General features: G+C 32.5%; 2 protein-coding genes across 4 annotated transcripts in view; one reads left to right on the top strand and one right to left on the bottom strand.

Annotated features, from left to right (window-relative positions):
* The first annotated feature begins 7 nt into the window (after positions 1-7).
* Positions 8-3,560, top strand: LOC132708046 (BRISC complex subunit FAM175B-like). Of its 3 annotated transcripts, none has more exons than XM_060680146.1 (2): positions 8-224; positions 277-3,560. In XM_060680146.1, the coding sequence occupies exons 1-2, from the start codon at positions 141-143 to the stop codon at positions 1,258-1,260; spliced, it is 1,068 nt and encodes a 355-aa protein (XP_060536129.1). In that variant the 5' UTR covers positions 8-140; the 3' UTR covers positions 1,261-3,560. The 3 variants fall into 3 exon arrangements, with proteins under 3 accessions (XP_060536129.1, XP_060536130.1, XP_060536131.1); XM_060680147.1 differs by having other exon boundaries at positions 84-224; positions 267-3,560; XM_060680148.1 differs by having other exon boundaries at positions 86-224; positions 293-3,560.
* Positions 3,561-5,468: 1,908 nt separating this feature from the next.
* Positions 5,469-25,096, bottom strand: part of LOC132708033 (hypoxia-inducible factor 1-alpha) — a 200,761-nt gene continuing 181,133 nt past the window's right edge. Inside the window, exons 10-13 of the mRNA XM_060680132.1 lie at positions 24,324-24,663; positions 22,081-22,397; positions 13,677-13,976; positions 5,469-10,150 (exon numbers count right to left, since the gene is read on the bottom strand). Coding sequence (XP_060536115.1) covers positions 10,067-10,150; positions 13,677-13,976; positions 22,081-22,397; positions 24,324-24,663 — 1,041 coding nt within the window. The 3' untranslated portion in view covers positions 5,469-10,066. The remainder of the gene's footprint in view (positions 10,151-13,676; positions 13,977-22,080; positions 22,398-24,323; positions 24,664-25,096) is intronic.

Genomic DNA, 25,096 nt, shown 5'->3' with positions numbered 1-25,096 from the left:
CTATGATAACACGCTCAAAGGCAAAGAAACTATCGCGAGCGAAACTAACCAAAAGCTATTAAACACCTGAATGTTGAGGAAATGTGAATTGTTCATTAATTGTAAAAATTTCCTGTTTATATTTAATTGCGGCACAAAAAATGTTTCAGCCCGCTTCGGTTTCGCTTTCCGGGCCGGCCCTTTCCTTTTTATTTTACGAGACTTGTAAGGCAACTTTTAGACAGGTATTTATAGCTCTATTTTCGTTTATTGGTAATGAGTAACAGCGTATTTTAGGATGGGTTTTTATTAGGCGAAATAATTCACAAACAAACGACGAGTATTACGGATAACGATCAGCAGCAAGTGAACGTTTATAAAGTTATCAAAATAAACTCCATAATGCCCTGTCCTCCCGGAAATCAGTACTTTGTCAGGGGCAGAGTGGACAAAGACAAGCTGAAGAAGTTTCTGGGATCTAATTTTTCAAAGGTGGTCGCGTGGTATAAATTCCAGCCGTTCTCGAGCTTCGATTTTAGCTTAAAAGATAGGGCAATTCACAAGCAGTTGAGGGAACTTTTCGATATTCCTTACGATTTGTTTTCGTGCTGTTTTTTATCCATAGAATGCAGGGATAACCTGTCGAGTTACACCTTCTCGCAGTCTTTTATAAGATGTTTCAACGGATATTTTGATAGGTTAAGTCTTAGTATTCCTAACTTAAGTGAATCGAACAACTCCTACAAAAATTCTGAACCGGCTTCGCCAGTATTCAGTAAGATATTGTCAGGATTAAAAGTCAACATTGAAAATGTTAAAGGAATCGTGGCGGTTACCGAGATTGAAAATGCAGTTCAAAAGTACATCAACAACACCGTTTTGGAACTCGCCAAGGCGGAAAAGGTGTTGTTCGAGTTAGAAGAAGAAGTGAACATGTTAAAGAGGGGTTGCCACCTCAAAATTAACTCCAATCGTGGTAATGCGGAACATGCCTCACAAGGCAGTGCAAAAAATGATGATTGTGAAGAAACCGAAGACCTTATAACTTTTGCCGAAGATCCGCTGTCCCACCTACCCCGGGTTATGGAAGAAGAAGGTTCTCAAGAAACAAGAAAGCGCAGGACTAACAAAAATTCCGAGGAGAGTGACATTGATGTAAGTTTTGACGGTGACTCTAATAAAAAGGAATCCGATACTCTTAGAGGTGCGATTACGAGATCGAGTACCACTCCCGAAGGTAGGGAAACCAGGAGCAGGAGCAAAAAAAAGATATTAAACTAAATATTTTGAATTCTTGTAAGCACGACCAATTATTTTCTCAAAAATTAATTTAAGCTTTTTACTCACCAAATATTATTTTACATTAATTACATAAGGGTACAAGTTAGTAATTGTAATTTTTAGAATTATGTCCTCCAATATAAAATCAATTATAAACGAACTCTTATAATTTAGAAAAAAAAGTTTGATGCAAAAGTTACAGGATTCAATGTGTAGATTTAATATTACCTATTTATTTATGACAAAAAAGCATAGGATATCAAAGTTATATTTCTTAAATTAAGAGTCCCATATATTATTTAATAAAACGGAAGGTCCCTTATGGTGATTTAAAAAATATGCTAAACGTTAATACTTATTTTTTACGTTAAGGCCAAAATTACCCAAAAATAAAATCATTACTTAGTTGGCCAAGCATGTTCCACTTCTTTTAAAAAAGAATGATGTTTTCAGTTCAAATTTTCAAAAAAATCGAATTATCATTGTACAAAAAAAAAGACAATAATGCAAATAGGGTCAGGGAATATGTTGCATAAAAAAACATAGATAATATAAATATATAAATATTAATTTATTGATTAGGAATATTGCGTTAAATGTAAAAAAATTCCATCATTTTCTCGAATACAGAGGTGATGCCCTCTTTTCAACGTGTTTAAAGCTTTAATTATCCCTTCATGTTGAGAATTATGAATATTTACTTTATTTATGTATTTCACTACTAATCAGTTTTTTTAATGATCAACTAACCAAAAAGGTATCTGGAAAAGTGAAATCTGGGCTATCCCACAAGCCACGTTGCATTGTTCACATTTTTTTTATAAAACATTTTAAAATTTTCCTCAATTGCAAACATTCTTTTATCGAATTTTTTTAAATTGATATTTAAGATATGCAGTAACTGTCATAGTTGACGTGACGTTGGCGTGACGTCATGATGAGACATGGCCAACTAAGCGACGATTTTATTTTTGGCTAATTCGAACCTTAGCGTAACAAATAACTATAACATGCTATATATTTTTGAAATCAGCATAAAAAAATCTTTCTTCTGATAAAATAAATACAGGGCTTACGATATTAAAAAAATATAACTTTCATAACACTGCCCGGTAGTTTGCAACCCTATAGTTAGGTTGGTGATATTGTGTAAATTGGTAATACTATGCTTGATGTCGTTTTACTCCCTGTGCTAACCAACTATAGAATACTTTGTCTTTTTTTATAAGTTCAAACATAGAATTTAAGATTTCTAGTAAATTATTATGCTAAATTCTTTAAAAAACGTAGAAATTTCAAATTCTATGTGTTTGAACTTCTAAAAAAAGACAAAGTATTCCATCACAACAAGCATATTTGGTGTGGGATTGTTGGGTTGGCAACACTGCCCGGATGTCTGCAATCTTATAGTTGGAAGCAGACTGAAGAAAGTACGTGAAATAATTACTTATGTTAATTAAATCGAATAATTTTACGGAACTACGGCAAATTGAATTGGCGAACAATAAACCTAATATGTAACATATATAGTATGCTTTTTGGGCGCACCCTGTATATTAATGAGTGTGTAATATTATATCTACACATCTGTCTTATGAGAAATACCTGTTGAAGTTAACAATAGTTACGTATCTAAGGAAAAGTCTGGTGCATTTCGAGACTTTATTTTTAATGAGGTTGTACAAATTGCCTTGAAAGTAATAACAAACAATTAGTTGTGCTTATGTCGATAATATTGAAAAATCGCCGTTATAAATTTTATCACGTACTGTGATATCTGTATTTTTGTAGCTGTAGCTAGTCCTAGAGCAGTTGTTAATTTAATTAAATTTAACCAGGAAGGACGAATAAATGTTTTCTGTTGATACTGTTTAACCATTGTGTTCTTGCTACCATTTTTTATAATATATATTTATATGTAAGTGCCATAACAACAATAAGTTGTTTTGAATTTGTATTTTTTCAAATTCACAGTGCAAAAAATATTATTGTACAAATTTTCAGCGGTAAAGCTGTAAAGCATAACGAAACTACCGTGTAAATCCTTATATTGTTTTATGGCACTGCAAATCTATTTACTTCGATCCATACATTATTTTACTAGCGCAAACATGTATATAATGTAAGTTACCTACTCCGTTATATATTTAGAAAATAAAATATTGCTTCGCACTAATTATTTCTTCATTCTAATTAAATTTTCTTGTAAAATTCTCTGTAAACTTTGTTGTTAGTTTTGATTTTTTATATTCAATTTAATTTTACCGTGGATTTTTATGTATCATATTTGAATATGCCTTTCGGTGATTAAATATATTATTTTAGAATATTCTCGGCTTTTGTTTCGGATTTATTTTCAATGTAGAAAGAAAAAAGATTACGTGTCAAACTGAATGTTATGTCGGGACTTATTAACTTTTTATTTAGTTGGAAAATGCTTCTCTTACTGTGTCGAATTGAACTATAGGTAAAACGGCAAACAAAACAACGAATCTTAAAACAAACCAAAAATAGTAATAGGCAGATTAGTTTTGGACAGTACGACACTCATTTTTTACCAAAATGTATTCGCTTTCGCCACACCGCTGAAGACAGACGTTTGTACTCTATATCGCTAGTAGACATATGGTTACAAACAATCACCAAACAGAATGGCTTTGTCGTTTGTCAACAGGAGAGGATGGGTCTAACGGATCATTGAGCATCGACTCATCTTTGTTTACATTTAAGTTGCAGCACATCGAACGTAAGAAAAATGACAAAATTTGTATACCTGTCGCAAACTGTCTAGACGGGACATTCATTAGGTACATCTTTGAATCATTCCCTTCATTTTAAATCCCCCTTTCAACCAATAGACGGGTTAGGGCGTTTTACGATTAACATGGCCGTTGACAATTTTCAGGTCATGGAAAAGACGACTTAATTCAAACCATTTCCTATAATTAATCAGTTTAAAAGTATTTATGGTATCCGTGTTATCCAGTAGGTAGTGTAAACCATATTTTTTAGACGTTAAAACCCTTATTACAGGAACCAGTCGAGTAAATTAGGTCCTGAAATGCTGTTTGTCAGACAAATTTTAAATTTAGAATAATTTCGAACCTTTCCCCATCATTTAAAATTTCTCTTTCAACCAATCATTGCTATTTGCGATTGTTTTCAGTTAGTATTCTATGATGGTCGGTGGAAAACGCGCATTTTCTGCGGCAATTATGTGGAATATGCCCAGACTTATTTAAAATGTTTAGGCAAAAGACGAGTTAAGTATAACTAAATCACATGCACATCGCACCTCGAAAAGAGTGGCAGGATGAACTTGGCTTAACTGACCATAAGAAGAAGAATTATCTGTGTCTACCTTGGTGGTCTTTATTGAATTTAAAAATGTCTAATTTGTCTTATGCATACTAAGCTAATTAAAGTATAGATATTGGAAGCTCAAATGAAACTGCAACAAGAGACCTGCTTTTAATTTAAAAATAATCTTAATGTTCCTGAATTATCGGGCACGTATTTACATTTTTTGCAGCGATTTTGTGGAATATGCTCTGTTTCCACTAGATGTTCACGGAAAAGACCATTTGTGGTAAATTTTAAAGTTTCTAGTAGGAATGGTTAACCATATTTTTTATATATAGCTGTTAAAAAACTCGCTACCTGTTGAGTTAACTAGGGTTTTTACAAAATAAATCCCTTGTATTGCTTTCACATAAACAAATTTTAAGTTTTAGCAGGAAAATAATACTGTCGCGCATTTATTTAACACTATTTATTTGTCCGTAGTAATTCCCAAAATCTCCCTGTCAACCAATGAACGAATTGCGACTTGTGACGATGAACATGGCTGTTGACAGTTCGTCAATTTGACAATTGCCAGGTAGCATTCTGTTGTGTTCGGTTGAAGTGTTAGGTTTTTTATGGCGATTTTGTGTAATACGCCCGGATTCCGTTAAATGTTCAGGTGTTTGAGTTTGAAAAACATTGTTCTTCCTAGCATTATATCATAGCCGCTTGACTTGCACCAATTTCAAGGTATGTATGGTTAATATTATTATCGAGCACCTGTAGATAACCAATTTTTTTTATGTAGCTGCTAGAAAACTCATTATCATTACGAGTTCTAGATTTCTACAAAACAAATCCCTTGTAGTCCTTTCATGTAAACAAATTCAAAGTTTTTGAGAGGAAAATAATACTGTCGCGCATTTATTGAACACTATTTATTTGCCCGTACTAATTCCCAGAACTTACATAGCAGATAACACCTTACGCTACTTATAAATCTATTTATTAGTGACGAATACAAGAAAAAAAGATTAAAACGAATTTAAAAAAAAATAGATTTTATCTGACACAAAGAAAATTAATAGCCAGACAAAGTATTTGCAAAAATCTCGACGTTTTCATCTATCGAGAAGTTTGGAAAACAACATAGCAACAAACTAATGAATTTAAAATAAAGTGATTTCCCTTTGCAGCGGTTCATTCACAAAATCGAAAACTGAGATCGATGATACATGAATATAATTATTTTCTGTACACATAAAAATATGGGAATACACGATTCTCTATAAACATAGACGGGTACTCATTCGATGACGATATTTTCAAATCAATATAACAGTGATAAAATTTATTGCAATTACCTAGTTGAGTATGGGATAAATTCTGCGTTAGTTTCATTAATTCTAAACGAAATATGGCAGTAATTGGACAAAACGTAAATGATGAAAAGATAACAAACTAGAAACTAAATGTAAAAAGTACCATGTACAGGGTGATCAATTAACAAGAGCCCTATCTCGACAAGTAATTGTCGTAAAGACTTGTAATAAAAAAAATTACGACTAAACCGGCCAAGAGAAAACGGTACAAATTGATTTTAAGTTTTTAGATTGTCCGACAGAGGGCGTGATAGCATTCTCGAATTTTATAACCCAATTTTTGTATTACAGCAGGTATAAGCAAGATATCACGGATATCACGGATTTCACAAAGATTTCTCGGATTTCACAAGGATTTTATAGATTTCAAAATGATTTTGCGGATTTTACAGATTTTCAGAAATAATTTTTAGCTTATGTATGTTTTGTATTCCGTCATACTGAAAAAACTATTAAAGTAAAAAGAACGCTTAACACATACTTTCAAAAAGCAAGAAAGAAAGTATTATTAGCGTCAGTGTTAAATTGATAAATACTTTAACTTAACTGTAATTAAGTAATTTTCTTCATAGAGAGGAGCACGTTTAAAAGCTTTAGTAAAGGATTTCGATAATTATTGATTAATTAAAAATTACAATTAATGGTAAATAGAAAAAAAGCGGATTTTTTTTCAAATAAAAATCTACAACTTTGTATGCCTTCATATCTTATTACCTTAATAATAAAGTGAGTTTCTTAGTTTTGAGTTGGGTTGCGACCGAATGTCACAACTTTAAAGACATTAATGGAAAGTACTCAAAACAAAATTTCAAAAATTCGTTACGATTTGAACAATATTTCACAGATTTAACGGATGACAAAGATTTCACGGGACTGGTACACCAGATTTCACAGATTTCTAACTAATTTTACGGATATAAAAATTAATTTTTAGATTATGTGGACAATTCTTTTCTTCCGTCGTAACTAAAAAAAAACTTCATTGTTTCCTTTTTCTTTTCTTTCGATAACATTACAAGTGAAGCTAAAAATATAAAAAATAGCAGCTGAATTTTTCTTTTCAAATGAAAGCTACTTCTTTTTTACGACTCGATCTTATTCCTTTTATCTTGTGACCTTAAAAATGTCAAGTGAGTTTGTCACAATTGGAATCAAATAAAATAGTGAAATACAATATTATTAGGTTATAGGTTAGAAAAAAGATATCGAAATGCGGTTTTTGCTACACTTACTTGGCTCTTTTTTATCGCACTAAAAGTGACATTGGTGCATTTCAGTTTTTTGAGGAACGGAATTTTATTTGAATTGGGTCGCAGAACGCCCTCTAGCGGCGATACGAACAAACCGAATTAATCCGTCAGCGTCGATAGCATACTATTCCAACTTTGCTAAAATCGCGCCGAACCTGTCGACTTTATTCCCGAGAATGTGCAGACAGTCCCCACCACTTTCCGTTATTCTACGGAAAATAATGGAATTAATTCCACCTTTGAAACAGTGTCCGTTCAAGAATGCGATTACGCCCTCTGGCGGCCATGAGGAGTCATAAGTTTTTTTACATCGGTGCCTTAGTTAATCGGCCACCCGGTACGTAGAATCTTTTGAAAATAAAAACCTACGCGTAGTCGACGTGGCAACAAGTCTAAACGCGACATTCAACAATTACGCAGGAAAAGAGAGAGCTTGAAAACGGGTGTGGTGAGACTCTTGAAGGAACGTGAAATCGGAAATGGAACGTAAATAAATATGTCTTTTGACGAAACCTATTTGGCAAATAAGATGAGATTTTGACTCGACGGGCGAACGGATAAAGTTATATTTGGTATATAAAAATGAGCATTTCCTTAATAACCGTATATACACTATAGGACACAAATATAGCGACAAATACAAAAAAATCAAAGAAATGAACAATATTTTGCAAAAAGAGAAGATTAAACTCAACAAAATTATAATGGTCAGCCGTAAAAAGTATCGCAACAAAAATAGTTTATTGCATTTTGTGTATTGCTGTAGTGGCTTCAGGAAAAAAATATAGTATCCGACTTACCATTTTGTTAGAAAAGATAGTGGGGAAAGGAGTTGCTTCATCCAAAGATGTACTACAGTAAAGCAGGTTGATAAAACGAACGTGATAACAAAACTATTCAAGAGAGATTAGTCAAATACCTTTAGTTTCTGCTAGCAATGAGCTGAGCAAAGTACTCCTCAGTGAAGAGACAGTATAATGTTTTTAGTTTTAGATGGAATGAGATGAGTTAGAGACGTGTACACCAGCGTTTTAATCCCAGGTACGTAAGCCCTACAGTAAGCGTGGAACGGTAGTGTAGTGGTGGTGGCTTGTTTTTTTTATCTAGGAAAGTACACTTTGTTGATAATTCCTAACACAGGTTCAAGGATAACCTCATATTTTAATGAAAGAAATAATTGAAACAATAGCCAGAAAGAACAAGAAAAACGAGTGCAGATGAAGACAGGTTGGTAAAACGCATTTCTGTGAACGATCTGTGGAATTACCCCGCATAAACATTTCCTCCAGAACTATTCAAAGAAGGTTAGTGGATGCATGGTTATACAGTAGGAGGCCAGCCAAGAAATCTTTAATTTCTGCTAGAAATAGAGCTGATAGGCTAGCATTCGACAAGGACGTATCAACTGGACTGCTGCTGACTAAACAAAGGTACTCTTCGCTGAAGAGACACGTTATAATATTTTTAGTTCCAATGGAGTGAGACGAGTTAGGAGACTTGTAAAGCAGCATTTTAATCCCAAGTGCGTAACCCCTATAATAAAGCATGGTAAAGATAGTGTATTCTGATGGGCTGTGATTCCTAACACAGGTTAACGGATAACCTCATATTTGAAAGAAATAATTAAAATAATAGTCTTAAGTCAAGGAGAAAGAAAAATGACTGCACATGAAGACACGTTGTTAAAACGCATTTCTGTGAACGATCTACATAAGCGTTTCTTCCAGAACTATTCATTTCTGCTCGAAATAGAGCCGATAGGCTTGCGTTCGCAAAATAGCATATCAATTGGACTGCTGATGACTGGAGAAAGACGCGTTGGAAAACGTGTAAAATTGTGTTTTAATCCCAAGTAAAATAAAGCACGGTATAGGTAAAAGTAAGCCTTGTGGGCTTGCAGAGGTTGATGTACAGAGGCATTATGGAAAACATTACGCTTCAGTTCGCAGAATGGGAAATGGTTCTAAAGACACCTCCAATCATGTGCAAGATTGGTCTTGAACCCGATATAAAACTTACGGGCAGAATTCTTTATGAATAAAATTATAGAAGTTTGTAGAAACCAATCAGAAAAGTTGATAAACTCCTTTCCAAGAAGATGTAACAAAGTTTTAAACAAAAATCTTTATGCTACTGGTTATTACAATTTTCAATAATTTAAGATGCTAATTCTTGTTACTTTAGAGCGTTTAAAATATTGTTCGTTCTTTGTTTATTTAATCAGTCGGCCTTAATAAAAAATCGTGCAATACTTTTGTCACCACTGTTTTCGAACAAATTACTCTTCAACTTTTGTACTGATGTTGTCTTGAATCGTATCTTAAAGAAAGATTTCGTTAACCTATCATCGACTAAAAACACTCTGGGCTTCATGAACTTTTCAATTATTTAAAATCTTAGGAATCTTTTAATTTCTTGCAATATTTATGTCCAATAGTTGTAACTCTCTCGCGAAATGATGATTTGTTCCAAAATATCATTCGATTATATTTCGTCCATATTGAAAAAAATTGAACAGAATCCTATCCGAAGCACATCGAGTATCAAAATTCTTTCAATTTTTCCGAAATAAGGAAGGGATACGGGTTAAAGAAATTAAAAACATATAACGATCTTTTTTCTCAAACCCTGAAAATTTGCGAAGAAATCATCATCCACGCGTTACAAAATATTTAAATGCACTTTGCGATACATTTTCAGTTCGCTATGGCCGTTTTTCTTTATAAGACACCTCGCATCAGTCCATTCATTTTTTCTTCAATATACAATAGATTAATTTTGCTGCTTAATCCTGCAATTTTGTACGAAAACGTAATTTCCTCGGATTACAATCAAAGGGATTTCAAACTCTCGCGATACTGCCGTCCGTTCCTCTACCCTAGGTTCTAGCTAAATGTTGTTTTGAGTGTGAATGTCGAGCGCCACCAGTAACTCTTCACCTTGGAGGAGGGAGCTGTTGACCGGAGCGTTGACCTGAAATCACCAACAAAGACAACGTGATTATAATGTTTTTCTACGAGTTTGGATTTGAGACAAGTATACCAACAGCTATAATTGTCTCAGTGTAGTCGTAGCGTCGCTTCGTCATTCGATAATTTAAACACCGAAATTTGTTACCCACCCTCACATTAAAACTTCATCTTTTCAAGACTTTAAAATTCCCGCACCCTGCAGTTTTTCCAAAATTCACAAAACAAATATACCTCTTTTTGAGACCATTGGTTACCAACGTAGTCTTTAGCAAAACATCTAGCTTCAATTTTAAAACCTTCTACGGGAAAAAGTCCCAGTTCTGGGGTTAATTCTTTTCATATTATTCAAACGTAAAAAGCATTAAGTTACGTTCGGACGATATTTTAATCAATATGCAAGATGATGTTTTCCGTATCTGACCACATAGTTAGGAATGTTTTCAAACATTTCCGAACTATTCAAACTCGATCATCAATTTCACAATCGAAGTGAACTTTTTAAACATGCTTTTTAGTCGAAAAGCAAACTTAACGTTGGGTCTATAGAAAAACGACTCATACTGATAGATAGATACCTAAACGCATTATCGCATTAATATCCAGCCTAAAAATCCTCCGTGATTAATTCCTTTGTTTTCAGAGCAATACCCAACCAGGGAGATCTCACCTCAGGTCTCTCAAACAATTTCTGTTATCTAGATATCAGATAGTCGATTAAAAAATACACTTCACCAAAACCACTCCGTAAATGACCCCCGTCTGCCACTGTAATACTTGTCCTAACATCTTATATTAATATCAGCTTTTTGTAAGGTCAGTTAGGCCTAGAGCTGTGTAATTTTCCTCCATTCGATTCTATCTCTTCCTAAATTTCTCCAATTAGTAATCCTTCTCTCTCTTAAATCTTCCTCCACGGCTTCTCTCCATCTTCTCCTTGGTCTACCACGCTTCACGTTTTCTTCTCTATGATTTTCCACCCTGGTGAGGTGCCCTAGCCATTGTACTCTCCTTGCTTGAACAAATTTGTCTGTAGAGTTCACTATTCATCTTTCTCTCCCAGCCATACTTTGTATTCTTGCTTTCCTTTCCTGTATATTTAGTTTCTGATGTTGAAGTTGGTCGGACCAGTGCCTTGCAGAGTCTGATATTTTATTGTCCTTAAGACCTCCTTAACATTAGAATTTTGTGGAGCATCCACAGACAAATGTTACATTTTGCTATTCGTAGATCAACTTCCTTGCCCTCCTCCTTGTTTGTTACTAGTACTCCCAAATACATATAGTCATTTACCTGTTCAAATTCACATATCTTGTTAGTCCCCACTTGTACTTGTAAGTTTCGTTTGCTTTTGGTTCTAGTATTCAGGTTAAATTGGAGCCCAAGTTGTTTGGTAGTATTTTTGTGCTCAGTTCTACTTCTTGCCGCGCTTATGCTAGGCATCAATGGCTTTTATAGAACAATGTGCCTTGTCCATGTCCTAGCATTTAACTAACATAAAATTCCTCTCAAGATCGCAGATGTTTAGAGCATTTCATGCAAAGCAAAGAATACATTCGGGAAACGGGTCGACCAGGCTAAAAGGCCACCAGATCTCGGTACCAACAATTTAGACACTGGTCTTATAGAAATTAAAAATTTTGCAATAAAACTAGATCAGCAACAGGTTTTGCTACCCCAAAAACCTGTAAAGTTTTTGGGGGCAGTCTACACTGGGTTGATCATGTCGAAACAGTTTGTAAGGAACAGGATAACGGTTATTAAGCTCTTTTAAAGCTCAAACATGCAGTCGATAAAGAAACCTCTACTCTACTATTATTTACAAATTCTCTGAATTCTTTCGGAGTCGGTTGTTGTTGTTGATGAGTCGAACTTGATGATGTTTCGCTAATCATCCTGTCGTCTTCTTCAGAGCTTGTTTGAAATTGGTTTACATTCTACCCTTTACCTGCTTGTATACTGTTTGAGAGACGCGTCGCTAGAGGAGTGGCATGAACATTATGTCCGATAATTAATCCCCAACTGACCATACTTGGTTGGTTGGTTGATTTTATAGTCGCAAGTTCAGTATTATGTTGCTATCTCTTTTTAAAGGAAATTTAAAATCTCAAACAGCAGCAACCTAGAAACAGTAGACCGATTTTTTTGTATACACTCAATATTCTTCAACGAACCTTTTTCCCGGAGGCTCTTTACTTAACGTTTTACATGTATCTCTTCGGGAGACATTAATAGGCTTGCATGGTTCGATTGAGTATACACATACTAGTCGTCGAATTGGAATATTCTGTTTTTCAACATGTATTCAACCATATTGGTTAGTTTTGTTGTTTTATTGTTTTATTGTTATTGTTGGTCGAGGATGTTTTGTATTTGTAACCAAAATTGCTTGGAGCTTCAGAATCACCTTGTCACCTGTTTTCATTTTTTGTGAGCAAAATCTGGAGTTGTTCTCCAACAGAGTTTGTTTCTCTTTTTTTTTTCAGTTCAGAAGTCAATTCTTCGGTAACTCTGTTGCTTTCGCGCAAAAGATTTTAAAAGGCGAACCCAAATTTTCGCTTCTAGGTGGATTTCTCTGATTCAGCAAATCTGCTTGTATACCATCGGTTTTTCAAATTGCTCGTACTTTTGCGATAATACATTCGACTGGCGATGATGCGTGGTGGTAGATTTGCCATTCATGTGAAAATTTTTTGACCTCTCTCGAATTGTAAGGTTGTTGGTATTGCTGCAAAATTTTCTTGAATTTCATTCAACAATTTCCGATGTCCACCGATAGTCATTATGGTGGTGATTGTCAGAAACTTGAATAGATCCTTCTGATCTTAACAAGCAGATTCAACCAATGGAGAAAAACACTTCACTTGGCAAGATTGTGCCAACAGAAGCAAACTCTGAAACGTTATTTTAATTGTTTAAGTAACTCATAATATTTAGAGGTTATGCTTAACTGTTTTTATTTCTGTGAAACTATTCTATTTGCTAGTTTTTTATTCTGTTTCGTGAATGAATTTATGAAACACTTCGTGAATTTGTTTGAGGAGATAGCCAATCATGTATTAATTTATTGTCAAAACAGGGTCGTTTGTTAGGTTATAATAATAACCTTGCTTTTTCGACTAGTCTTCTATTTGTTAGTTTTCTAATTATGTTTCGTTAATAAATTTATGAAAAATGTAAAATTGATGAGTATTTTATATCAAAGTGAATCATGAATTAATTCGTTGTTAATATTAAACTTGCGCTTGGTTTATAATAATAACTTAACCTTGCTTTTTTTACTTTGCTTTTATTTGCTAGTTTTCTAATTCTCTTTCGTGAATAAAATTATGAAGAAACTTCGAATTATGAATTAATTTATTGTCGGCGCCAAAATAGGTCCGCATCATGTCAGATTCTCTCTTTTTGAGAGGTTTTGCGACCATTTTTTGAATTATATTTTATTAGATGTCGCAAGTTATGGTGTTCTCTCCAGAACATGGAGGGTCGAAGTGCCTAATTGAATGTAAGTTGTCTTCTCCCTCAATTACCTCGCAATCCCGTTGCGTCAACTCCAGAAAGGAGGATATGCTGACGGCTTCCGGATCCAGTAGGGAAAGAGAACTCTTCCTCATCCACTTCCTCCTGTTCTCCTGCATCTTCTGCTTCTCCAGCTGCTGCTGTTGGATCCTCTTCTTGGTAGCCTCGTCCAGTTCCTCGAATAGCAGCTCTTCGGACGGTGGCAGCAGCGTTCTTTTGGAAAGGAACGCGTCCATGGTTTCCAGGACCGGAAGTTTCTTCTTCCGGTTGTTGTTTTTGAAAAAATCGTCCCCGGAACTGTCCTCTTCGTTCTACAGAGTTTTGAGTATTATGTAAAATTTCGATATGAAAACTATATTTCTATAGTCGAGCTACGCAATAGTTTCTGGGTTAAATTACTTAATAACTAAACTACATCTAAGGTACATAGTCTTCCGTGCTATCTTCGAAGTCTTGGTAGTTGTTTTTTCCATCCCACGTCGTATCTTACTATCGAATGTCCCTAAAAAACCTGTTAGAGGCTTGACGGTACACTCTGAGTATTACATGTTGTAAAGTCGATTAAAATTACTTCCATATTGAAAAGTTGCTTGATATAGTTTTCTTTGCCTGCCAAAAAAATATTAAGATTAATTTACGGGATACCCTGTATAAATTTTTTTAACAGTTTCGGGGCTCGTTCTTTTCAGATCAAATACTTCTTCGTGAGAAAACAATTTGTTTGGCGCACTCTGTATAGATCGCGTCATAGGAATTTTGAAAACCATAAGAGTTATAAGGTAGCTCAAGTTAAATATCGTTTTTTTCCTTTTTTGGAGCATGAAAATACAAATTTATCTTGCTTTAAAAATTTTTAATAATAAATTTTCTGAAAATATTTATACTGTTTATATGTGGTTATTATTGTCATTTTTGGGGAGTTTGAGGTACTTCCTGAAATTGAATGGTATAGTTTGGTAACTGTCAAGTTACAGGGGGTTTTAGAAAAGTTTGCACATATGGGGTCTATAGACACCAGACTAATTTCCAAATTAATTGATATCTCACATCTATAATAATAATATCTTTAGTTTTTTCCTCATGATGCAAAATATGTTTAAATGGAGTTTCAAAAAAATAATGTGTGAAACGGTTTCAAAAAATAAATGTCCATGAACGTAAGTGTTGTCAATTTTTACGATTTTTATTTTTTCGCTTAAAAACGAGACAAGATACGAAAACAAATAAAAAAGTTGTAGTTTTAGTGGCTTTTTCAAAACAAATATCGAAAATTGCAATTGGCAATACTATTTGTTAGCATTTTAAACAAAAATTTCATATATTTGTTTTTTTTTATTTTTTTTTTGCATGACAAATATCTTGACAGTTTTGAAAGAAATAAAAATAAATAAACAAAACCGTAACTTATGCGAACACCACAGCTTATAAAAATATGTATCCCAGTTATTAAAAATACTTAAGTAGAAAATTATTTTTTGAAAAAAATAAAAATAAATTAATACGATCGCAAATTATGCAGCGTCCACAAAAATGAACCCTAATGTTTAAAAATACTTAAGTAGCTAATTATTTTTTGAAAGAAATAAAAATAAACAAAATCGTAACTTATGCGGACACCACAGCTTATAAAAATATGTATCCCAGTTATTAAAAATACTTAAGTAGAAAATTATTTTTTGAAAAAAATAAAAATAAATTAATACGATCGCAAATTATGCAGCGTCCACAAAAATGAACCCTAATGTTTAAAAATACTTAAGTAGCTAATTATTTTTTGAAATAAATAAAAATAAACAAAATCGTAACTTATGCGGACACCACAGCTTATAAAAATATGTATCCCAGTGATTAAAAATACTTAAGTAGCAAATTATTTTTTGAAAAAAATAAAAATAAATTAATACGATCGCAAATTATGCAGCGTCCACAAAAATGAACCCTAATGTTTAAAAATACTTAAGTAGCTAATTATTTTTTGAAAGAAATAAAAATAAACAAAATCGTAACTTATGCGGACACCACAGCTTATAAAAATATGTATCCCAGTGATTAAAAATACTTAAGTAGCAAATTATTTTTTGAAAAAAATAAAAATAAATTAATACGATCGCAAATTATGCAGCGTCCACAAAAATGAACCCTAATGTTTAAAAATACTTAAGTAGCTAATTATTTTTTGAAATAAATAAAAATAAACAAAATCGTAACTTATGCGGACACCACACCTTATAAAAATATGTATCCCAGTGATTAAAAATACTTAAGTAGCAAATTATTTTTTGAAAAAAATAAAAATAAATTAATACGATCGCAAATTATGCAGCGTCCACAAAAATGAACCCTAATGTTTAAAAATACTTAAGTAGCTAATTATTTTTTGAAAGAAATAAAAATAAACAAAATCGTAACTTATGCGGACACCACAGCTTATAAAAATATGTATCCCAGTGATTAAAAATACTTAAGTAGCAAATTATTTTTTGAAAAAAATAAAAATAAATTAATACGATCGCAAATTATGCAGCGTCCACAAAAATGAACCCTAATGTTTAAAAATACTTAAGTAGCTAATTATTTTTTGAAATAAATAAAAATAAACAAAATCGTAACTTATGCGGACACCACAGCTTATAAAAATATGTATCCCAGTGATTAAAAATACTTAAGTAGCAAATTATTTTTTGAAAAAAATAAAAATAAATTAATACGATCGCAAATTATGCAGCGTCCACAAAAATGAACCCTAATGTTTAAAAATACTTAAGTAGCTAATTATTTTTTGAAAGAAATAAAAATAAACAAAATCGTAACTTATGCGGACACCACAGCTTATAAAAATATGTATCCCAGTGATTAAAAATACTTAAGTAGCAAATTATTTTTTGAAAAAAATAAAAATAAATTAATACGATCGCAAATTATGCAGCGTCCACAAAAATGAACCCTAATGTTTAAAAATACTTAAGTAGCTAATTATTTTTTGAAAGAAATAAAAATAAACAAAATCGTAACTTATGCGGACACCACAGCTTATAAAAATATGTATCCCAGTGATTAAAAATACTTAAGTAGCAAATTATTTTTTGAAAAAAATAAAAATAAATTAATACGATCGCAAATTATGCAGCGTCCACAAAAATGAACCCTAATGTTTAAAAATACTTAAGTAGCTAATTATTTTTTGAAATAAATAAAAATAAACAAAATCGTAACTTATGCGGACACCACACCTTATAAAAATATGTATCCCAGTGATTAAAAATACTTAAGTAGCAAATTATTTTTTGAAAAAAATAAAAATAAATTAATACGATCGCAAATTATGCAGCGTCCACAAAAATGAACCCTAATGTTTAAAAATACTTAAGTAGCTAATTATTTTTTGAAAGAAATAAAAATAAACAAAATCGTAACTTATGCGGACACCACAGCTTATAAAAATATGTATCCCAGTGATTAAAAATACTTAAGTAGCAAATTATTTTTTGAAAAAAATAAAAATAAATTAATACGATCGCAAATTATGCAGCGTCCACAAAAATGAACCCTAATGTTTAAAAATACTTAAGTAGCTAATTATTTTTTGAAATAAATAAAAATAAACAAAATCGTAACTTATGCGGACACCACACCTTATAAAAATATGTATCCCAGTGATTAAAAATACTTAAGTAGCAAATTATTTTTTGAAAAAAATAAAAATAAATTAATACGATCGCAAATTATGCAGCGTCCACAAAAATGAACCCTAATGTTTAAAAATACTTAAGTAGCTAATTATTTTTTGAAATAAATAAAAATAAACAAAATCGTAACTTATGCGGACACCACAGCTTATAAAAATATGTATCCCAGTGATTAAAAATACTTAAGTAGCAAATTATTTTTTGAAAAAAATAAAAATAAATTAATACAATCGCAAATTATGCAGCGTCCACAAAAATGAACCCTAATGTTTAAAAATACTTAAGTAGCTAATTATTTTTTGAAATAAATAAAAATAAACAAAATCGTAACTTATGCGGACACCACACCTTATAAAAATATGTATCCCAGTGATTAAAAATACTTAAGTAGCAAATTATTTTTTGAAAAAAATAAAAATAAATTAATACGATCGCAAATTATGCAGCGTCCACAAAAATGAACCCTAATGTTTAAAAATACTTAAGTAGCTAATTATTTTTTGAAATAAATAAAAATAAACAAAATCGTAACTTATGCGCACACCACAGCTTATAAAAATATGTATCCCAGTGATTAAAAATACTTAAGTAGCAAATTATTTTTTGAAAAAAATAAAAATAAATTAATACGATCGCAAATTATGCAGCGTCCACAAAAATGAACCCTAATGTTTAAAAATACTTAAGTAGCTAATTATTTTTTGAAATAAATAAAAATAAACAAAATCGTAACTTATGCGGACACCACAGCTTATAAAAATATGTATCCCAGTGATTAAAAATACTTAAGTAGCAAATTATTTTTTGAAAAAAATAAAAATAAATTAATACGATCGCAAATTATGCAGCGTCCACAAAAATGAACCCTAATGTTTAAAAATACTTAAGTAGCTAATTATTTTTTGAAAGAAATAAAAATAAACAAAATCGTAACTTATGCGGACACCACAGCTTATAAAAATATGTATCCCAGTTATTAAAAATACTTAAGTAGAAAATTATTTTTTGAAAAAAATAAAAATAAATTAATACGATCGCAAATTATGCAGCGTCCACAAAAATGAACCCTAATGTTTAAAAATACTTAAGTAGCTAATTATTTTTTGAAATAAATAAAAATAAACAAAATCGTAACTTATGCGGACACCACAGCTTATAAAAATATGTATCGCAGTGATTAAAAATACTTAAGTAGCAAATTATTTTTTGAAAAAAATAAAAATAAATTAATACAATCGCAAATTATGCAGCGTCCACAAAAATGAACCCTAATGTTTAAAAATACTTAAGTAGCTAATTATTTTTTGAAATAAATAAAAATAAACAAAATCGTAACTTATGCGGACACCACAGCTTATAAAAATATGTATCCCAGTTATTAAAAATACTTAAATAGAAAATTATTTTATGATAAATAAATAAATAAATTACTTAAAATACTTATGTACCGAATTATTTTTTGAAAAAATAAAAATAAATAAACAAAACCGCAAATTGTGCAAACAGCTTAGAAAAATATGTAGGTATCCCAGTGATTGAAAAACTTAATAAATTATTGTCTTGTTTATTATAGTTATTATAAATACTTGTGTATCCAATATTTTTTTTTATTAAAAAAATATAATCGCAAATGATGTAAAAACACCACTGCTTATAAAAAAAATGTATCCCAGTGATTAAGTAGACTAATCTATGTTTACCATATTTTTTCCCATTCTTTGTAGTAAAAAAATGAAGTTGGAAATACCTCAATCCTCTCAGAATTAATGCAGTCTACAGTTTTGGCTACCAAATTGGTACACGATTCGGGCAAAAATTGACGATGAAAATGATTCTCGAATAAAAAACAACGCAATTTTGAACATGCTTTATTGACAACAAGAAGACATATTGAAAAAATATGCCACTAAAATAAATTATGCACACATATATTATATATATTTTTTTCACTCTCAATAACCTTTATAAAAGATTATATAAAATTAATTAATATCACTAACAGTTTTATTATTGCCGTAAAATAAGAACCGATATTTACAAAACGGAAGTAATCTATGACACTCTTAGGTAATAACATTTAGAATAACATTTACGAGGGGTTGTTGATATATTTCAGCTACGCAAAAATTGTTTTTGACATTGACGCATTTCGTTGGTTATATTTTTCAGGCGAATCGTTGGGGAATTACTCTTTACAGCGGTGTACTTATCCTATAACGGAGTGAAGTTACATAAATATTGTCGCTTACGTCATATATTTTCTATCCTTTTAACAACTAAACGTTAACATCGATTAAACTACTTCAATAAAATTTTCGTGATGCAACAAACAACTAGATTTTGTCTTTGACTAAATGTTTTATAAATAGTTTGACACTTCAATTAGTATGAAGGCAGTATTTCATATTATATCCTGCATACTTTTTAGAGAGAACGGAAAACTTCTAGAAAATTAAAAAGCACCAGACCATTCTCCCCCCCCCCCACAATTCCTATGAAATACTCTCAATAATCTTCGGGTTTTACGTAAAGAAGGCAAAAACCCAGTGAGGCACTTTGTCGAAATATTTTAGGAGATGGGAAACCGTTCGCCCTAGAAATACCGTAATAATCGGGAAGTTTCGGTCGCCTTTCCGCCCTTCCTTCTAATATGTGATGCAAAAAGGCTAAATGTGGGAACGAAAACCTACAAAGTGAATCCGGTAAATCACAAACGCAAGAGAATCGTTTAGGGAATTTCTTTCGATTCTTCTAGAATTTTTTGGAATTCCACTGAAAATAATTGCCGAATTCCTTGAGATTCTACTGAAAACATTTGCGGAATTCCTCTTAAATTAGTTTAGGAATTTTTTAGGATCCCACTGAAAATATTTGAGGAATTTCTTGGGGTCAGAAACGAAAAAATCCTGCAAAACCAAAATGTTTTAAATTAGAGCAACAGTCATCAGGAAGAAACGTGAAGAAAAAGAAGAGCACTGAAACGATATTAAAATATCATTAAGAGTAATCCATTCGGAGGGGATGCTAGAGCTTGAGACGCGCCATCTACCAGCTACGACAACATTAACGCTAGGAATAACCGAAAATTTTTTTGACATTTAGAATTTACAGTAATTCTTGGTGTTTCGAGTTTTTTGCAAGTCGACATTTTTAGTTTTCCATTTCGGTTTAAAAATTTGTAAATACGTGGAATGTAAGATCATAAAATAGAGAGCATCTTTCTTGATCACAGCCTTCGCTGTCGAGCTCGGACAAAATTCGACTTGGGTCTTTCGCACGCGTACCAAAAATAAAACGATCTGGGGATTTGGCAGTAGTAAAAGATAACTTTGTTCTTTTTTTTCCCTGAATCTATTGTACTTGCGCTTTCGCCGACTAGACTTTTCAAGTTAGGAACCAAACTCGAGCGGACATTTTGAGCGCTCTCGAAACACTTTACACCATCGTCAGTCGGTTAGGAAGTAATCGTTAAAAGTAAACCGCGAGAGGGTAAATCGCAGAGGGAATGGTCCTTTAGAGTTCCTCTAGAAGTATTTGCGACATTCTTCTGCAATTTCTTGGGATTCTTTTAGAATTCTTCCTTGAGATTCCCTTTGTAATAGTCGGAAACTATGCGGGGAATTCTTGGGGATTTCCACAGAATTTTTTTTGCGGAATTCCTTGGGATTCTTGTAGAATTTTTATGGACTCTACTAGAATCCTTTGCGGAATTAGTTACGATGCCTCTATAATTCTTTGGAGAATTCTTCTGGCATTCCACAAAAAATATTTTAGAAATACTTTGAGATTATTCTATAATTCTTTGGGATTTTTCTAAAATAATCTGAAAAAAAATCCTTTGGAAAATTCTTCTGGACCTTTACAAAAAATATTTGCGAAATCCCTGGGGAGTCTAGTAGAATTTCTCTAAATTCTACAAAAAATATTTGAAAAATTCCTTTGTATTCTTCTAAATTTTTTTGGAGAATTTTTCTAGAATTAAACAAAAACTATTTGCGAAATTCCCTTGGGATTCTTCTAGAATTCGTTGCAGAATCATGGAGATTCCCTTAGAAATGTCGGGAAATAATGTGGGGAATTCTTATGGAATTCCACGGACATTTTTTTGCGGAATTGTTCTGGATTCCTCTAAAATTCTTCTGGAATTCCACAAAACATAATTGCGAAATCCCATGGGATTCTAGTAGAATTTCTCCAAATTCTACAAAAAATATTTGAAATTCCTTGGGATTTTTCTGGAATTTTTTACAGAATCCTACTGGAATAATTTGCGGAATTCCTTCGCGCTCTATACCGGAACACCCCTTTGCGGTTTACCCCTCGGGAAACGATAAAACGGTGATATAAAAATAAATTTGCCATTTACATTTTACAAGAGGTGACGTAGTACTATTATTTTATTTCTGAGAAATCACAATGCGGTTCGCAATATTATAAAAATAAATCTTAACAAAATAATCGCGATACAACGTTCGACGTTCGCATTAACAAATACGCTAACATTTTTTTGATATGTCCTATTAAATTCTACATTTGGTAATTTAACCCAGAAAAAAATTGAGCCTACGACGTGATAAAACTCTAAATATTAAGAACAACTATCAAAAGCGGAGCTCTCTAATTAAGATCCTTATTCTAGACAGTTCAGTCAGTTTGCTACAACGACTCATCGTTTCGACTTGGAGGGGGCCAAGCAAATGTAGCCCGCCCTTATGTCGAAACCGCTTACCAATAAGTTCATCAGCACGCTATCGCTGGGTTGCGATACGCAGGCCGCTTTCTGGTTTCCGGTGTCCAGCAACCAATTGCTTTTGCCTTTCGGCCTGCCCCGATGATGGTTGTTGGACATGAGCTGGTGTAACAGTTCCGACGACATTTTCTCTTTCGGCTGTTCGTTTTTGCTTCGCTTACTTTGATGATCGTAATTGTTCACGTGCGACCTCTTAATACTAGCACTCCTTTCTACAACTTTATTACCGTCCAGTCTGACACTGTCCACTTCCATTTTAACCGGACTAGTTTTTGTGCTCCAATTGCGATTTGTACCTGAAAAAATTCCAAAGGTTAGGTGTTGACCGTAAGCATCGCGTGCTATTTAAATATAGTAATTTTAAAATGGGACTGGCGACACCACTTTGTAATTGACGATTCAGAGATGGCAGCACCATGAAACATGACGATCATTTTTGTGTTCTTTGTTTTTTGTCAACTATTGATGGAGGAAGGAATTTACAGAAAAAATGCCTCGTTTGTGATTGTTGGTGTTGTCATTTCGCTGCAACCGATATCGTATTGCGTCAAAGGAAAGGCATTAAACAGCACTTTTTTACATTATGCTTTCGCAAAGAATTCTAAAGGAATTTCGTAAAGAATGCTCGAGGAATCCGAAGAGAATTCTGGAAAGATTCCAACAAATTCCGCAAAGAATTCTAGGATTCCAAGGATTCTAGAGGAACTCACCGGAATTCCTCAAAGAATTCTGAAGGGATCCCACAAGGAATTCTAGAAGGAATCCTAAAGAATTCCTGAAAGAAAACTGTAGAAACACCCTGATTATATAACAAAATAAAATTTTAAAAGTATAAGTGAATCCAAACAACTTTTGCATTTATGTTTTTTTTTTGGTAATTAACAAACGTAAAATACAAAACACGTTAAATGAATTAAATAGCAATCAACACAAAGTATATAATGAAACCGTAAAAAAAATCTATACATTGTAAGAAATGGTTGTGAGTTTCATGGTTACAATTGAATTGGTTGTTCCAGAATATAGGTGGTATGTTAGAGTAAAATTTCTTTTTGTAGAATTGTCAAAAGTGATATTTTTCTAATAATTTTGAAAGCTAATAGTCGATTTCCAAGAAAAAAAACGCATCTTTTTTTGTAAAATCGCTACCAATGTTACTGTTAGATATATATATGGCAACGCTGCGCAGAACCGACTTTCAATTTTTGGGGTTAAGGTAAGTGCCTTTTTCCGATTCAACAAGAAATTTCTGTAAACCGGCTTATTTCAAACGGAACAGAACATTTTGAATTTTTGTGTGAAATTCTAAACATAGTTTATGTAGAATATCCTGTATCTACGTCTAACCGTTTATCAAATATTTTACTTTGGAAAAAAATTGCATCTCCGGCTTAACTAACTTTGAACACGGAAATTTTTATAATTTCTGAAAATTTGATCCTCATATTTGGCAAAAAGAGGCTTAAGTTCATGTTTTTGTTGTTCTCAACTTTTATACAGGGTGTCCGAAATTAGGCCGATTTTGCAAATATTTAACACATATCTAAACGATTTTGCAGATGTCACCGAAGACAAATACTTTTTAGGTTATGTGGAAAATGTTTGTATTAAGATGTTTTTTTGGTTCATTGTTTAACATACGTAGTTAGCCATTTCGGTGATAATTCGTAGTTTTCTTTCGAAAAAACAATTCAATTAATGCCAAATAGAAAAAAAAGCAGAGAAAATATTTTTTCCGACATTATTTTAAGCCTTATATCCTATATCCTTAAAAATGCCCAGTGTATCATTAGTTAAGTGAACACTCCAAAAAATACAAAGGAAACATACCAAATAGTCACGCAAATATTTATTTAATCACATATTGGATTTTTTAATATTAATGTGTTTGTTATTAAAGTACTAAAAACTCAAAATTTTATAAACAATAATGTTTAGACTTTTATATATACGTGGTGTTCCCTTTAAAGGAAGCAAGTTGACAGCAGCTAGCTGAACCGGAAGTGACAGGACGTTGAAAATATTTAAAAAAACACTTGGCACTCACTTTAACCCCAAAATTTACATCTTATTGACCTTTCAATGAACTGGTTGGGTGGAAATTTCTGTATTTGAATTTTTTATTTATTTATTATAGTTATTTATATTGAGCGTTACGTCGTCGTCGTGTCGTTCTGGGGATCAAATGCAAAATAAATTGTACCTTTTTTATTAATACTCACTCTTAATGTTATTGTTGAATATTTCCAAATTGTTGGTTTTATCGATTATCCCGCCGCCGTGATCGTTCGCTCTGAGCGAATGTTTATTGACGGACGACGACAATAATTGCGCCAAATTTGAATTACTCTCCGGAATTTCGCCGCCATTTTTCTCGTTATCGTTCCACATGATATCGCTCGAGAATAGCAACGGTAAATCATCGCCCAGCGGTATGTAAGGGCTCTTGCCCATGAGATCTTGGTCGTCGTCCATTTGCAAGTTGATAAACGTCGACATTTGATCTTCGTCCGATAATGAGCCGTTCGGGCTACATAAAGACGGAAGACTACACTCCGGACTCTAAAAAAAAACGCAAATCATTTGATAAATCAAGAGAGAAGTAAAGAGAAAGCTAATAAAAAGAGAGACGTCCTAAATTTGAACGAATTGAGTTGCGACTTACGCATGCCTTTCGGTCTTTATCCGTACAAGTTGGGACAGACGAAAGAAGAGGGAACGTCAGCTGTTTATTGATCGGAATGAATTCGGGATTGAAGAGGAAAACCGGAAGACTCCCTTCCGCATTTTAAAACAAAATACCCGTTTTTATTGTTATTCTTTGTAACTGTTCATTTTGAGTCATATTGAGGAACAACGATCAGGTTATTTTATGGTTAAAGATTTTGTATTCCTTTTATATAATTCCGGATTTAGTTTCCAGATTTCTACCTTGGGAATAAATAAATCACTTTCCTTTTACCCGTCAACATTGATATAATTAAAAAATACAACA

Source organism: Cylas formicarius, unplaced genomic scaffold, assembly GCF_029955315.1.
Source record: "Cylas formicarius isolate icCylForm1 unplaced genomic scaffold, icCylForm1.1 PGA_scaffold_10__41_contigs__length_53128322, whole genome shotgun sequence".
In the NCBI taxonomy this organism is placed as follows: domain Eukaryota; kingdom Metazoa; phylum Arthropoda; class Insecta; order Coleoptera; family Brentidae; genus Cylas; species Cylas formicarius.
This window is presented reverse-complemented; position numbering and strand designations above follow the sequence as displayed.